Source organism: Malaclemys terrapin, chromosome 5 (genome assembly GCF_027887155.1).
Source record: "Malaclemys terrapin pileata isolate rMalTer1 chromosome 5, rMalTer1.hap1, whole genome shotgun sequence".
NCBI classification, from domain to species: Eukaryota; Metazoa; Chordata; order Testudines; family Emydidae; genus Malaclemys; species Malaclemys terrapin.
In genome coordinates, this window is record NC_071509.1 from 57,159,706 (window position 1) to 57,173,315 (window position 13,610).

The 13,610-nt window shown below is 37.1% G+C and overlaps 1 protein-coding gene across 1 annotated transcript; it reads right to left on the reverse strand.

The window, feature by feature from the left end:
- Positions 1 to 389: 389 nt before the first annotated feature.
- FGF20 (fibroblast growth factor 20) lies at positions 390 to 7,461 on the reverse strand. The gene is made up of 3 exons (XM_054029587.1): positions 6,504 to 7,461; positions 3,802 to 3,905; positions 390 to 1,459 (listed from the first exon to the last, which is right to left on the reverse strand). Exons 1-3 carry the CDS (start codon positions 6,799 to 6,801, stop codon positions 1,214 to 1,216), a joined length of 648 nt encoding a protein of 215 aa, XP_053885562.1. The 5' UTR covers positions 6,802 to 7,461; the 3' UTR covers positions 390 to 1,213.
- Between the last annotated feature and the right edge of the window lie 6,149 nt (positions 7,462 to 13,610).

Here is a 13,610-nt window from a genome sequence, read left to right on the forward strand (position 1 = left end):
ACTGCACTACTATTGCACTGTAAACATAATGAAGTTGATCAGAATAAAAATTCTTATACGATTGTCACTTGTATCTTCAGTTTTTAAAATTCTATAGAGAATTTAGTCATTTTGCTGTTCAACTATTATTAAAGTCAATGGAAAGTAACTTAGCTAAAATGCCATGCACCTTGGGCTTTCAATAAGGATTTAAAGTACTAACACAAACTTTTGAGAGATTATTTTCCTATGGTCATTAAAACGTTTGCAGTTTTGCAAAGCTACATATATTTAGTTTGTTAGCAAACTCTTCACTTAAAGAATGACAGTAAAACTGATAAAGTAAAACATATTTTAATTCCTTTTTAAATGTGCATTTGAATTCAATACAAATCTGTAAGGCATTCTCAAAGTCAAAAGCAACCAACATTCTCTCCAGATTACGATGATCCATGAGACAACTGTGTGTGCATAAAAATATAACCTAATCTATACTTTATAAAAAATGAAAATTTAGATGCTCAGTTTTTGAACATGTTGTGATGTAATGCCTTTTTTGCATGATGACACTACCTCAGAGTAAATATTGGCACTGTCAATGATTTTTTGTTCGGGCAAGGGGTTGTAGTGTCTTCATATCCCAGTAAAAATAAACTCTTTAATAAATAAATATATAAAATAAATATATGTCATCTGGAAATGTATAAATAAGTCCATCCTGAAGAAAAGTTCCAGCTCTGACTGAAATGCATTGACTTCCAAGTTCCGTCACTTGTAGTATAGCCACTATAACTTCATATATCATTCTCAGGCTTTATTGCTGTTTTACAGCCTATTCCTTACCATTTCGTCCAACTTTCTGTCTATTGTCCCACTCCACCTGATTTAGGTAGTTATTTTTTCTCTAGTTTATGGATAATAAGTAATCCAGACAAGTTAGGCACGAGTTTGGTATTTTAAAATAAATCAGACTCCAACTTCCCACTGTCTACTGGCCAGTAACAGGGTCAGAAAACTTCAAAGAGGCTGGTCCACTCTTAACTTTAAGGCTTTGTCTCCTATATCCAAACATTAGGAAATGGAGGCTATCACTAAACAGCTTGTTAAAATCCACTCTCCTAGAGCCTGGTAACTCTGCAGCATTTGAAAGTTCTTCCTGCTTGTGTTACCCTGGAAGCTGTGGTAGGAAAGAATGGGTTTTGTTTTGGTTTCCTTTCAAACATTCTGTCCCATTTCAACTGTATCCTAACACATCTTTGTAGAGTTCTGGAACTCTTTCAGGATCCACTGGCCTGGGTAGGAAGTGTGTGAATTTCTGATGTCTTTTGGATCTAGCCCCATCTCTGGGAGTACCATCTTTGTTAAGTGCTACAAAATACCTCCGACCTGAGTCTCCATGTTTGTACACGTTGGAAGAATAAGTGTTATACCAGTTCTCTTCAAACTGTTCTCTGAAGATGCATTCAGAAGTTAGTTTCTCCTATTTTAAAAAAAGATAGAAAAATAAAAGGTCAGAGCTCTTTCAGTAACCAATTTCTGAACATATTCCTATAAAGAGATACAGTGATAACCAAAATGGATTGGAGTATATGTTGACTTATTGTTCATTTCTTTGCTAATAAAATCAAACCCCGAGAAGAGGGTGAATCTGATCATACCTGGGGCACGTGGACAGTTTTAGAGCAGTTGAGAAAGTTATTTGTTCACAAGGCTCCCTTTTATCAGTACTAGACCTGCATCACTTTGTGTACAATTTTGGATTTAAATCTCATTTTGCTAACTTTCTCTAGGATTGAAGATGGTGTTACGCATGCAAGAGTCAACTAAAACACACATCTCCAGCATCTTAGTTGACACCCTCAGAATGAGATTTGGGGATGTACATACAGACAGAGAAAATATAAGACATGACAATATGTGTTCAAGTGTTCCTGTTCTTAAATGGTCAAGAAAATACAGATTGTTACCTTAAAAATGTATTTGACTACTGAACATATCCAACATAGAATGGCTTAGACCTCCCTTTATGTAGAGGGGGATGTGGTCATTGCTGTCCATATACATATATGAGCCTTCTGGATAAAGGTATAATGTAACAGATGAGAAAGGCATTCCCATTGGAACTGGAAAAGCAACTGCTGTGGCTGTACCTAGTATTCGTGACTTACACTCCCCAACTTTTAAAATAACTTGGATCACTACAAGGACTTTGGTGACCACATTAATCTTGTTTGGAGAAACATAATTATTCATTGCTGGAAGAGAAACTAGCATCATCATATTTTGTAAACCAAAGGGACTCAGTGTGCATGGTTCATTATTATGATGGACAAGGTAAAGCTTGCACTGAGATGGAAGAATCAGGAACATATTACCATCTGGGCACCATTTCATACGCATTCAGAGCAACAAATGCCTCAACCTTCAAACCTAAAAATTTTTGAGGCCTAAAACACTAAGGGTAGGTCTACACTTACCCGGTAGTTCGGCGGCAAGCAAATGGAACTTCTGGGTTCGACTTATCGCGTCTTGTCTGGACGAGATAAGTCAAACCCGGAAGTGCTCGCCGTCGATTGCGGTACTCCAGCTCGGCGAGAGGACCGAGGTAAGTTCGAACTAAGGTACTTTGAACTTCAGCTACGTTATTCACGTAGCTGAAGTTGCGTACCTTAGTTCGAATTGGGGGGTTAGTGTAGACCTGCCCTTAAGGATGTCATTGATTGACAAGGTAAGCCACAAAAAATGGCAATGTACATACTGTTTCCTTTTGGTTTACAAAATGCTCAGAGTTCACAATCTATTGTAAGAAACGATTATATTCAGCCATCATGTGTGGTAAGGGTATAAACCAATCAGTGATAGGAATAGAAATTGTAGACTTGAAACTCCTGTCAAAGGTGTATGTTTTATTACCCAGAACATTTGGGTGGGAGGGGAGGACAGAGAGTATTTTATCTTTCAAGGTTTGAAAACTGAAATGGAGAAGAAGCTGAGTCCATGTTACCCTGATACTGCTGTAGAACCAAAGACTATAGTTTGTAGTATCTTACATTGAAATTTCTCAACAAAAAACACTCATTTAAAATTATTACTAGCTTATTTTCAATCTTAAAAACAGTTTAATTTTAAATCAGAGTATGGATTAAATGATATTGCCTCATGTATACTCCTCACACTTCCAAAATAACAGTGATACATGATTAAGCTGTTTAAGGGTCTTTCTTCAGATGTTGAAAAAAAGCAGGTGCCCCAGAGTGCCACCTGCTGAATTATAAGGGATCAGCAGACCACAAATCAAGTAATCCAAGGTTTTGTATGCATTTATTTATTTATTTATTTATCTGCAGAGTTATCTTTTTCTCTGTTTTCCATATCAGTAGTTTTTATGGTGGAAAATGCAGTGAGCCTGATAGATTTGTAAGGTAGATCTTAAAAAGAAAATCAGTCACTAAGCAACTATTTTGCCTTCCAAGACTTTTTTAAACTGGTTACTTTCATTCATTCATTCATTCATTCTTCTCTTTCTTTTGTCTCTGTTAAGGGGGAAGATTTCTGATCCATTCTCTTCTTCTCAGGCTAATGAAATTCTTTCCATGTGCATGATATTTGACTCAGACTGTAAAGGTTTGCGCTATCATCACCACACATTCTCAGAGGATGATTGAATGACACAAATGATATACATCATTTCAACAGGAAAGAAAGTTAGCATATTGCATTATTTCAGTGCTTAGCTGAGTTTTTTGCCCACTATTAACAATTGACTCAGTATGTCAGGTCTAAAATCCAAATGTGGCTTAGAAAATATAAGCTAATACTTACAGATCCATAAAGTTCTCCTCTGTCATTCATTCCAAGATAAAGGCCACTGTCCACTCCTCTAATACTAACCAGTCCCACTGCCACACTGATGAATTCAAGGATACCTAAATGTACACAAAAAGGGTAGGGTTGCTTTAACTCACATGTGTTAAAGTCAAGAAATATATATATAATATATTTAGAAGCAGGTGAAATATTTTATTTGTACACACTATAGTAAATGTGATCTACAGACATATATAAGAATACTCCTATTTTACATGTCTACCACTGAACTGAATTTCATACACATTTTAGTTCAAAGCAGACTAGAAGCCTCCCCAAAGAAAAAGAATTATATGCTTTTTTCAGAAACATTTGTTATGACTTAGTTAAGAAAGGATTTTATCTGTCACTGATGGGTTAAAACTATTATTTAGGATTCAGTGCTATACAATTTCAGTAGATGATTATAAAATATTTGATGAAGTGTCTGTTCATATATTGCAGGGTAAGATTGAACTATCCGGAGATATATTTCACCTTCTCTGTAGCACTATCTTAAGAAACCAACACTTTTAATTATATCTAATGGGTGGAAGTCAAAATAATGATATCATGTGACTAGAAGTCAAAATACAGATGGGAATTATATACCAGAGAGTCTTCCCATAGAGAAGAAAAACATATTTGCTGTATATCTAATCCAACATGTGGGCCCAAACCTGCAGCCCCTATTCATATTAGTAATCTCATTGATTTCAGAGGCAGGTTTTGTATATGTGTAAAATATGATGCATGTATATTATGTTTTTAAAATGACAAAACTGATCATAATATGTGGAATATAACTAACACTTGATTTAGTATGCTTATTATCTAAATACGCCTAAAGTATTTGTTATTCTGATTCATTATTCATCATTTGCAATGTGAAATTGGGCCCATTTTATATTATTTAAATTGTTATATTCTGTATCTTTAAACTATTTCACCAAATATTTATGTGACCAAAAAGGATCCAATTTCACTGTGTAGAACAGAGAAATTCTATGTAACCTTGCTAGTAGCCCATTTTTGCCCTAAGCACTAAGTATTTTGAGATCCAATATGTACAGATTACATTACAGATATAATACAAAAAAAGACAGGAAATGTGTAAATCATATCTGTTAAAATTTCTACCATTGTAAACAGAGTCCCAAAGTGAGGTGGCTTTTGATACACACCTAGCACATTACTAAAATAAAAATACAAACTTATTAAACTGATGTAATTGTATGGAATATTCTTTACAATAGTTTGGCATGCCTTTTTGTCTCATTATGCACACTGTTTACATTCTGACCCATTTTCCATCTTAAGAGAGGTTAGTGTACTGTAATTTACAATCTTTTGAGTTTTAACTGAACTTTGGCATACCTCTTATTTACAATGCTAAATGACAAACCTGCTAAATCCTTTAGAAAGAGCAAGCATTAAAAACTTTTTATTGGATGTAAATCATCACAGATTTCCCAGTTCCTAATGTCCAATGTCCCATAAAAAAACATGGAGGTATTTAGTCTTTCTGATATCATTTTCAAAGCCATTCTTTTTATAAACCATAATAAGCAGGTGATTCAACCCACAAAGAGACCACATCAGACAAACCTGTGGAGAATAGGATTAGAATAAAGGAAGAACATTTAAAAGAAACACCGCAAATCTTTGATCTTGGACTAAACATTTTTTAAAAGTAATGATTTTGTGTTTACATGCTGTAGAAAGTCTCCCTTCTGTGAAGAACTTTGTGTTTAACTACAGTTCTTTTAGTTCTGAAAACACCAGTACTTCAGTGTGTTATAAAATCAGTTAAGGGCCATTCCAGCTGATTGTTTTGACTATGGGAGAGATGATAGAAAACTCTTTAATCACCTTTTTATGGCTGCTAAATCAATACAGAAAAAACTCACTGATGGTCAACAATAGCAGGTTTGTTCAGATAACGCTGCAGTGCCTACATACATTCCTTCTTATTTACCCTTACATGTCAGGAAACCATTTACATCCTTAGGATATCTCTTCGCTCCTCCCCCCCCCATCTTTTGGTTTATGGACAAACCATTTTAAAAAGGAAATAAAGGAAACATTACTGTTGTAATTACATTACAGTTGTAGCTCTGTGCAATCCCACGTGTAGCTTTCTCCGCATTGCAAAACAAAGCAACCTGATGCAAATTAGAGGTTTAGCAAGATTAACGATTCCATGATCTTTGTTTGTTTATAAAGAGATTTAGAGATTGCAGGGGCAAGTGCGGGACATTAAATTATAGGTACTGAGTAGAAAAAAAAATCACCGTGATAGAACCTCTCTTTCTCGGTTTGCTGCTAAATACAAATGCAGGTGTAGAGGTTACACACATGTACTAATGCATATGTGTATGTACATATAAACCGACATACTCTGTACGCTCCATACAGACATTTCTAGTTAATAAATGACATAGGAAGAGATGTTCTGTCATGCTGAGTTCTGTGTGCAGCCCCTGTAGTCTAAGGCCGTACAGCTTTATACTGGGAGTCTCGGGTTAAACACCTGCCCAGTGGTGCACTCTGATCGGACCGCTCTGCTGCTGTACTTTGCAGTAAGTGTTTCTTTTCCACGAGGGATAGAAACACCTCCCTATGCGGGATGGATGAGGCTGGGATCCGAGCTCTGCGTAATTGCAGCTGCTACCTACCGAAGAGGCTGTGGTCCTGCCTGGTGCCCTGCACGCTGCCATCGGGCAGGATCTGCAGGTGGAAGCCCGTCCGGCAGTAGAGCTGCCTCCGGCGTAGGATGCCCTGCAAATGGGCTAAATCCGCAGTCCCAGTCGCCGCACCTCCGCCACCTCTAGACCCCCTCTCGGCCTGAGCCAGGCGATCGCTGAGCAGAGCCGGCCTCTCCCCGGCAGGAGGCAGCAGGAAATGGGAGCCCACCTGTTGCCCTAACCCTTCCAAGCCGCCTAGGAAGCCCCCAACTTCGGCTAAGGGAGCCATGAAAGCCCGCTGGAAGGGAGGAGGTTTAACGAACGATGAGTTGAAAGGCAAATTAACAATAACCAAATGGGAAGAGTGAGATCTAAACGTTCTGGCCGAGCTGTTCCTGGATGATCTCAGGAAGGGTGGACTTTGCACTAGGATAACAGCTGCCTGTCTTTGGAGCCTCTTCTCTCTCCGAGCATGTGGGAGTCTGCTCCTGGCTTTGCATCAACATCTAGAGCTGCTGGTGCTGCTGTTGTGTCCTGGGAAACTGATCAGATTAGAGTTCTGTTTATATACAATGCCCGTATATATGCTAGTCCCCCCGGACATATGCTAATGAAGCCCTCTCTTGCGCGCCGGAGAGGTTGTGTTTGAAATTTTAAACCGATCTCTCCTCTCCTCACACCTTTTTCTGATCTGCAGTGACGATGGGGAGTTTCTGACGTTTCCCAGTGTGCAGAGCCATAAAAAATAATCCATAGACAGAGAGAGAGAGAGGGAGAGAGCTGGCATCCAACTTTGCAGAGCGGTAGCATAGACACTCTCTTCCCCTTTGTTGTTGTTGTTGATGCTGCTGCTCAGTCTCCTTTGATGTGAGTGTTTCGAAAATGATAGATTGCAGCTAGAAGGAGCCCGGCTTGGCAGGGACTCGAGAAGGAGGGTTGGACTCAGGAGTTGCTTGGAGCTTGCAGTGCATTACGTGGACAGGTGCAAGGAAAGGTAAGAGAGAAGAAGGAGAAAGGGCGTTACCTGAGGGATAGACCTGCCCAGACACACATGAAAGAAAAAACAAAGATCTGACAGTTTTACTCCCTGATTTTAAAACACTAATAAGATGTACACGCATTACCCTTTTCTTTCATCACTTAAGTTCCAAGGTGGGGGATTTTTAAAAGAAATTGCATAATCAGGGATGTTTTTCCCCTCAGTAAAATTCGCGTTCATATTTAATTCATCACAAGCATGATACGGTATTGATCAATATCGGTTGATATTGGCAGAGTGGTTTTAAACATATCAGTGAGATAATCAAAAGTCACTGGTCTAACATTTTTAAATCACAGAGAGAGGAAGAGGGAGGATATGGTGTGAGAATAGTTTCACAGTACATGCTCCGATAGAGAGAGATGGTATATCTAATTCTAATCCATCTAATCACCACAATATAGGAGCGCCTACAATTTAACGACAGTATTTCCTTTTAAATATATTTTAATTCTTGCATCAATAACATTAAGATCTCTTTGAGGCTGATTTAGGACTATGCTAACTTGATGTAGCTGAGAAGATGCATTTCTATCTTTCAAATGAATAGTATAAAACGATAATTGACATTTTAAAACAATAATATTAAAATTATCAAGGCTTGACTTTTACACTCTTTTGATTTTTGCACATTTAATAGTAATTTTTAAACACTGAAAGCTATCTTAAAGTATGTTCATTAGCATGCAAGTATTGCAACGTTTGCCCTCACCAGTATTAATGTGTTATGGTGTAAAACCCAAGGATCTTTCATAGTTAAATCTTTCAAAGGTTTGAAAGTCACTTGGCTGGTTTAAGCTTTCATTTGAACAAAAAGTTGTAGAGAATCATGAAAGATTAGTTTTTCAGTCTTGCTCCATGGTCTTTTCAGTCACAGTCTAAATCTGGGAGATCAAATGGATTTGACTGCTTCGGTTTATTTGCTGTGGAGAGTATGGGGCTAATTAATTGGCAGGTGCTTTAAAGCAGGTAATGCTACACCTTTTCATCATTGCAGTCCTAAGTACTGCCCCTGTTTGCACCTGAATTATAAAAAGGGTTCTTTAAAGCAAGTGATTTACTGTGGAGGGATTTAAAACCGAAAAAACTCACACTAAATACAATGATCAGATAAATCACCTCAGAAGAGAGCCCTGGCAGACCTGCTCTGAAGGCTGTTACAGATAGATGTTATATTATTTTACCTTTCAAATAACAGGAGTCTGTCATGTGGTGGGACCCAAAAATTCACCATAATTGAGATTTCAAAGCACATCTGTGTAAACATTACCACATCAGTGTAAAACATCAACCAATGAGCTTTCTCTTTGAACCAAATCTTCTTAATTGCAGTGCTAAATCAAAGAAATAGATCAAAGTTGAGTGATCTATATAGCACCGATTTCTCAAGTAGCCTGTACTCTGATTTAGATACCTAAAACGTTTGAAACGCACATCAAGTGTTTTTATTGATATGACAGTTATTTCAAGATCAAACTGTAATTAATTCAGTTCAGCACAAAACTGCTGGACATACACTGAAGCACATATTAAGGGGAATATCCTATGAGCCTAAAGGTGCTCCTCCGCTTATCTGAATAGCAGTGGTTCTCAAACTTTTGTCCTGGTGACCCCTTTCACATAGCAAGCCTCTGAGTGCGACCCCCCTTATAAATTGAAAACACTTTTTTATATATTTAACTCCATTATAAATGCTGGTGGCAAAGTGGGGTTTAGAGTGGAGACTGACAACTCGCGACCCCCCATGGAATAACCTCGTGACCCCCTGAGGGGTTCTGACCCCCAGTTTGAGAACCCCTGGAATATAGGAAGCTATAAGGGACTTTTCTGGATAGATTCCACATGTGATTATCTGTACCAGAGGTTTCCTCAAACATCATCAGCCCCTCAGATACTTTCTTGCTAATAAAATCATTCTTATTCCACAATGGAGAAGCATTAAGTAGAGTGAAATACAAAACATAGACTTTTTCAAAGCGGAATCTTTAATGTCTGGCCGCTGAACCGGTTATGCTATTTTATAAAGTACCAGAAAAGAAGCAAAAAGATAAGGATTTTTTTTGTGTTTGCACTAGTCATGTGACAGGAAAAGATAACACTAAAGATTTTCTGCACATTCTGTGACGATATCATGGGAAGTTAAATAATTTTGAAGAGTGTTTTTACAAGAGTACATTATTCAACTTTAAGTATACACTACAATCTAATCAACTTCACCTATACTTCCTAGAGACCGCACTTTCAATGTTGTTAAACAAACACATATGTGGTCCAATTTTTATTTCTATAGCAGGTAGTTAGAGCTTCTGCAGACAATATAATTACTGTACATTTTCTAAGTCTAGCTTATAGTCCTGAGCAATAGTTGGTGAATACCTGCAGAGTGGAGAAAGGAGCTGACTGATAACTTTGATGCTTTTATACATGTATCACATGACACAGTTGGAAAAAAATATAGGCTCTAAAGTTTTATATCTTCCAAATTTACTGTGCTTTAATATTTAAAAACATCCTTGCAACAATGGTTTGCCAACTCTGAAACAAAATATGTGTATTGCCTATTTGAGTTACTCCTGTACCTCAATCATTATCAAATCTTTCCTGTATTTTCACCAAAAAACACAGTATGGGCTATTTTCAATGGACAATAATAGCAGAAGATCACGCAGGTATTGAGGAGTGAGTCTTTCAGATTCCTATTGAACTTAAGTAAGTCATAGATGTATTCAGGATTCACTGAGGGGAGAAAGGGGTAATTTTCCAAACTATGCCCCAAAATCAGACCCTGCCCCCTTGAGATAGGAAAATGAAACTCCACTAGTAGTAGAATGTTCTACATATGCAGATGGTCAGAAAATGAACATGCATGCAGTTATGGGCTCCTTGGTCTTGGCTCTCTTTTAAGGGGGCTTGGTTATCCCTTGGCTATTTTTTGGGCTCTTTGGTGGGGGTCAGATCTTTCCTTGGGTTGTGCACTGCTCTGAGTACACACAGCAACAGTTTCCCTATAAGTTCTACAACAAATGAATCTGTACAAAACGTACAAAATGTAGCATATGTCTCACACACACAGACACACACACAAAACCATTTTTAAGGCCATATTAATATATGAAATACATTGAGCGGGTGTATATATGAACTTTGGGAGAATACTAGGGGCAATATGTGAAATATGGGTAACTGTATTTTGGAAGGCAATGACAAAAAAAGAAGACGTAGGGATCATGGTGCACATGAGCTCACAGTTGGATGGACTGGCTAAGAGCATGAATGTGATTCTTAGATACCTAGGTAAGGGAATATTGAGTAGAAGTAGGTAGGTATTATTGCCACTGCATGTGGCAATAGCTAAACTATGACTGTGACCAGTTCTGGTGTCTATACTTTAAATAGGATGTTGACAAACTGAAAAAGGTTCAGAAGAGAGCTTCAAGAATAATTTGAGGTCCAGAAAACCTGCTTTAGAGTGACAGACTAAAAACTCAATCTATTTAATTTATTCAAGAGAACATTAAGAGTTGACCTCATCACAGACTACAAATGCCTACATGAAGAGCAAATTTCTAATAATAGTGGGCTCTTTAATTTAGCAGACCAAGGTATGACAAGACCCAGTGGCTAGAAGCTCAAACTACACAGTCAAACTAGAAATAAAGCAATTTTTTTAAACAGAGAGAGTAATTACCACTGGGACAACTTTATCTATAGATGTGGTGGATTCTCCATCACTTGAAGTCTTTACATCAAGATTGCATTTCTAAATACTCTAACCCAACCAGAAGTTATATGTTTGATACAGGAACCACTTAGTGAAATTCTCTGGCCTGTGTTACACAGAAGTTTAGACTTGTTAATCATAATGGTCCCTTCCATCCTTACAATCTACAATTCTACGAAATCTAAACAATAAAATCAGTATGTTGACTAGAGTTAGTTGGAAAATGGGTGGGTAGTTGGCAAAAAATGGGGGGAAATGATTTTCATCTAATTTTTCTGCAGAAACATATCAGTTGTAGGTGAAAAATTGAATACCAAAATAGTTAATCAGAAAAACTAAATATTTTGGCAAAAACTCAAAATATTTTGGTCAAAATATTTAATTTTTCTGATGAAATATTTGGCAAAAATATTTTGGCCATAAAACACAATACAGTGGAACCTCAGAGTTATGAACATCACAGGATGGAGGTTGTTCATAACTCTGAAATCTTTATCAGAGGGGTAGCCGTGTTAGTCTGAATCTGTAAAAAGCAACAGAGGGTCCTGTGGCACCTTTGAGACTAACAGAAGTATTGGGAGCATAAGCTTTCGTGGGTAAGAACCTCACTTCTTCACTTGCATCTGAAGAAGTGAGGTTCTTACCCACGAAAGCTTATGCTCCCAATACTTCTGTTAGTCTCAAAGGTGCCACAGGACCCTCTGTTGCTTTCTGAAATCTTTGTAATTCTGAACAAAACGTTATGGTTGTTCTTTCAAAACTTTGTAACTGAACATTGACTTAATACAGCTTTGAAACTACTATGCAGAAGAAAAAATGCTGCTTTTAGCCATCTTAATTTAAATTAAACAAGCACAGAAATAGTTTCCTTACCTCGTCAAAAAAAATTTAAGCTTTCCCTTTATTTTTAGTTTACATTTATCAGTACTGTGCTGTACAGTATTTGCTTTTTTGGGGGAGGTGGGGGTCTCTGCTACATGTTTGCTTACTTCCAGTTCAAAATGAGGTGTGTGCTTGACTGGTCAGTTCATAACTCTAGTGTTTGTATGTCTGAGGTTCTACTATATTAAGATTTTGAAATATTACTATGGTGATGCATGAGAATGGTAGTTTGGTCCCATTTGCCTCTATAGGCTGGGATCCCTGGTCAGACTACCTACATCTTCCAAAATGCACTATGGTCTGCTATGGGGAGATGGTGCATTCAAATGTTTGCCTACCTCATAGGACAAGCAGTCCAGCTGGGGAGCCAGATTCATAGACTAGAATAGGAGCATGAGGAACTCAAACTACAATTTTCATGAGGCACTGAAGTGGTATTTCAGAGTCAACATATTTTGGTTTTCAGCCAAAATGAACATGTTTTAGTTTTCAGGCTTTCCATTTTTCTATGAAAAATTGAAATTTTCTGTGAAAAGCAGATAGTTTTCATGAAAATTTTCATTTTGTCAAAAATAAAATTTTCCATAGAAAAACAGATTTTATGGAAAAATTTCGACTGGCCCTACTGCTGACAAAGAGGTATCTACAAAATGTGAGCCTTCTTCAGCTTTTACTTAAATCAGAAATAACCCACTGGGGTCAGTGGGATAAAACAGATATAAAAACAGTGAGATCTGATTGAGGCCCATAATACCTAAAAATATAACCAACTTTGCAAGAAAAACTTCAGTTCATTATGTACTGTACAAACTGTACTGTGTACTGAGCACCATATTAGTAGCACAAATCAGTTTCTTGCATGCATAATTTATATATGTTTTAATGCAGATTTTAAAACTACATATTCTACCCTTTACTTTTTATGTATTTCTTCTAGTATAATTTGATAACTGTTACAATTATTTTGTGCTTTAGACTCTTCTGCTCAGAGATCCAGTATTTTATATGACTGCTGAGGGCATCATGGGAGATGTGATGCAGGTGGAGAGCTAGACCCATAGAGGAAAATGGGGACATGAACAATGGACCTACAGCTCCCATAAGGTTCCGTAGCAGCTCAGGCAGATACAGAGATTACTGTCAGCCTCAATCAAAACAAAAGATTTCAGTTCAGGTTGGCAAACCAAAAATCAAACATTTTGATTAGGAAAATCAAAATGTTTCTTTTCTCTCCAACATGTTGAAACTAAATATATCAATATTTCTGTATTAATTTTTTTCTGAACTTTTTGTTCTGCAAAATATTTTAATATTTTGACTTTTCATCCTGACTGAGGACAAAAACAAACGCTGACATTTCAAAATTTCCCACGGGATGGAATTTTTTTTTTATTTCTGTTTTGTATTTGATTTTTTTTAAAGGAAGAGAGAAATTAATTGCTTTTTAAAGCTATGT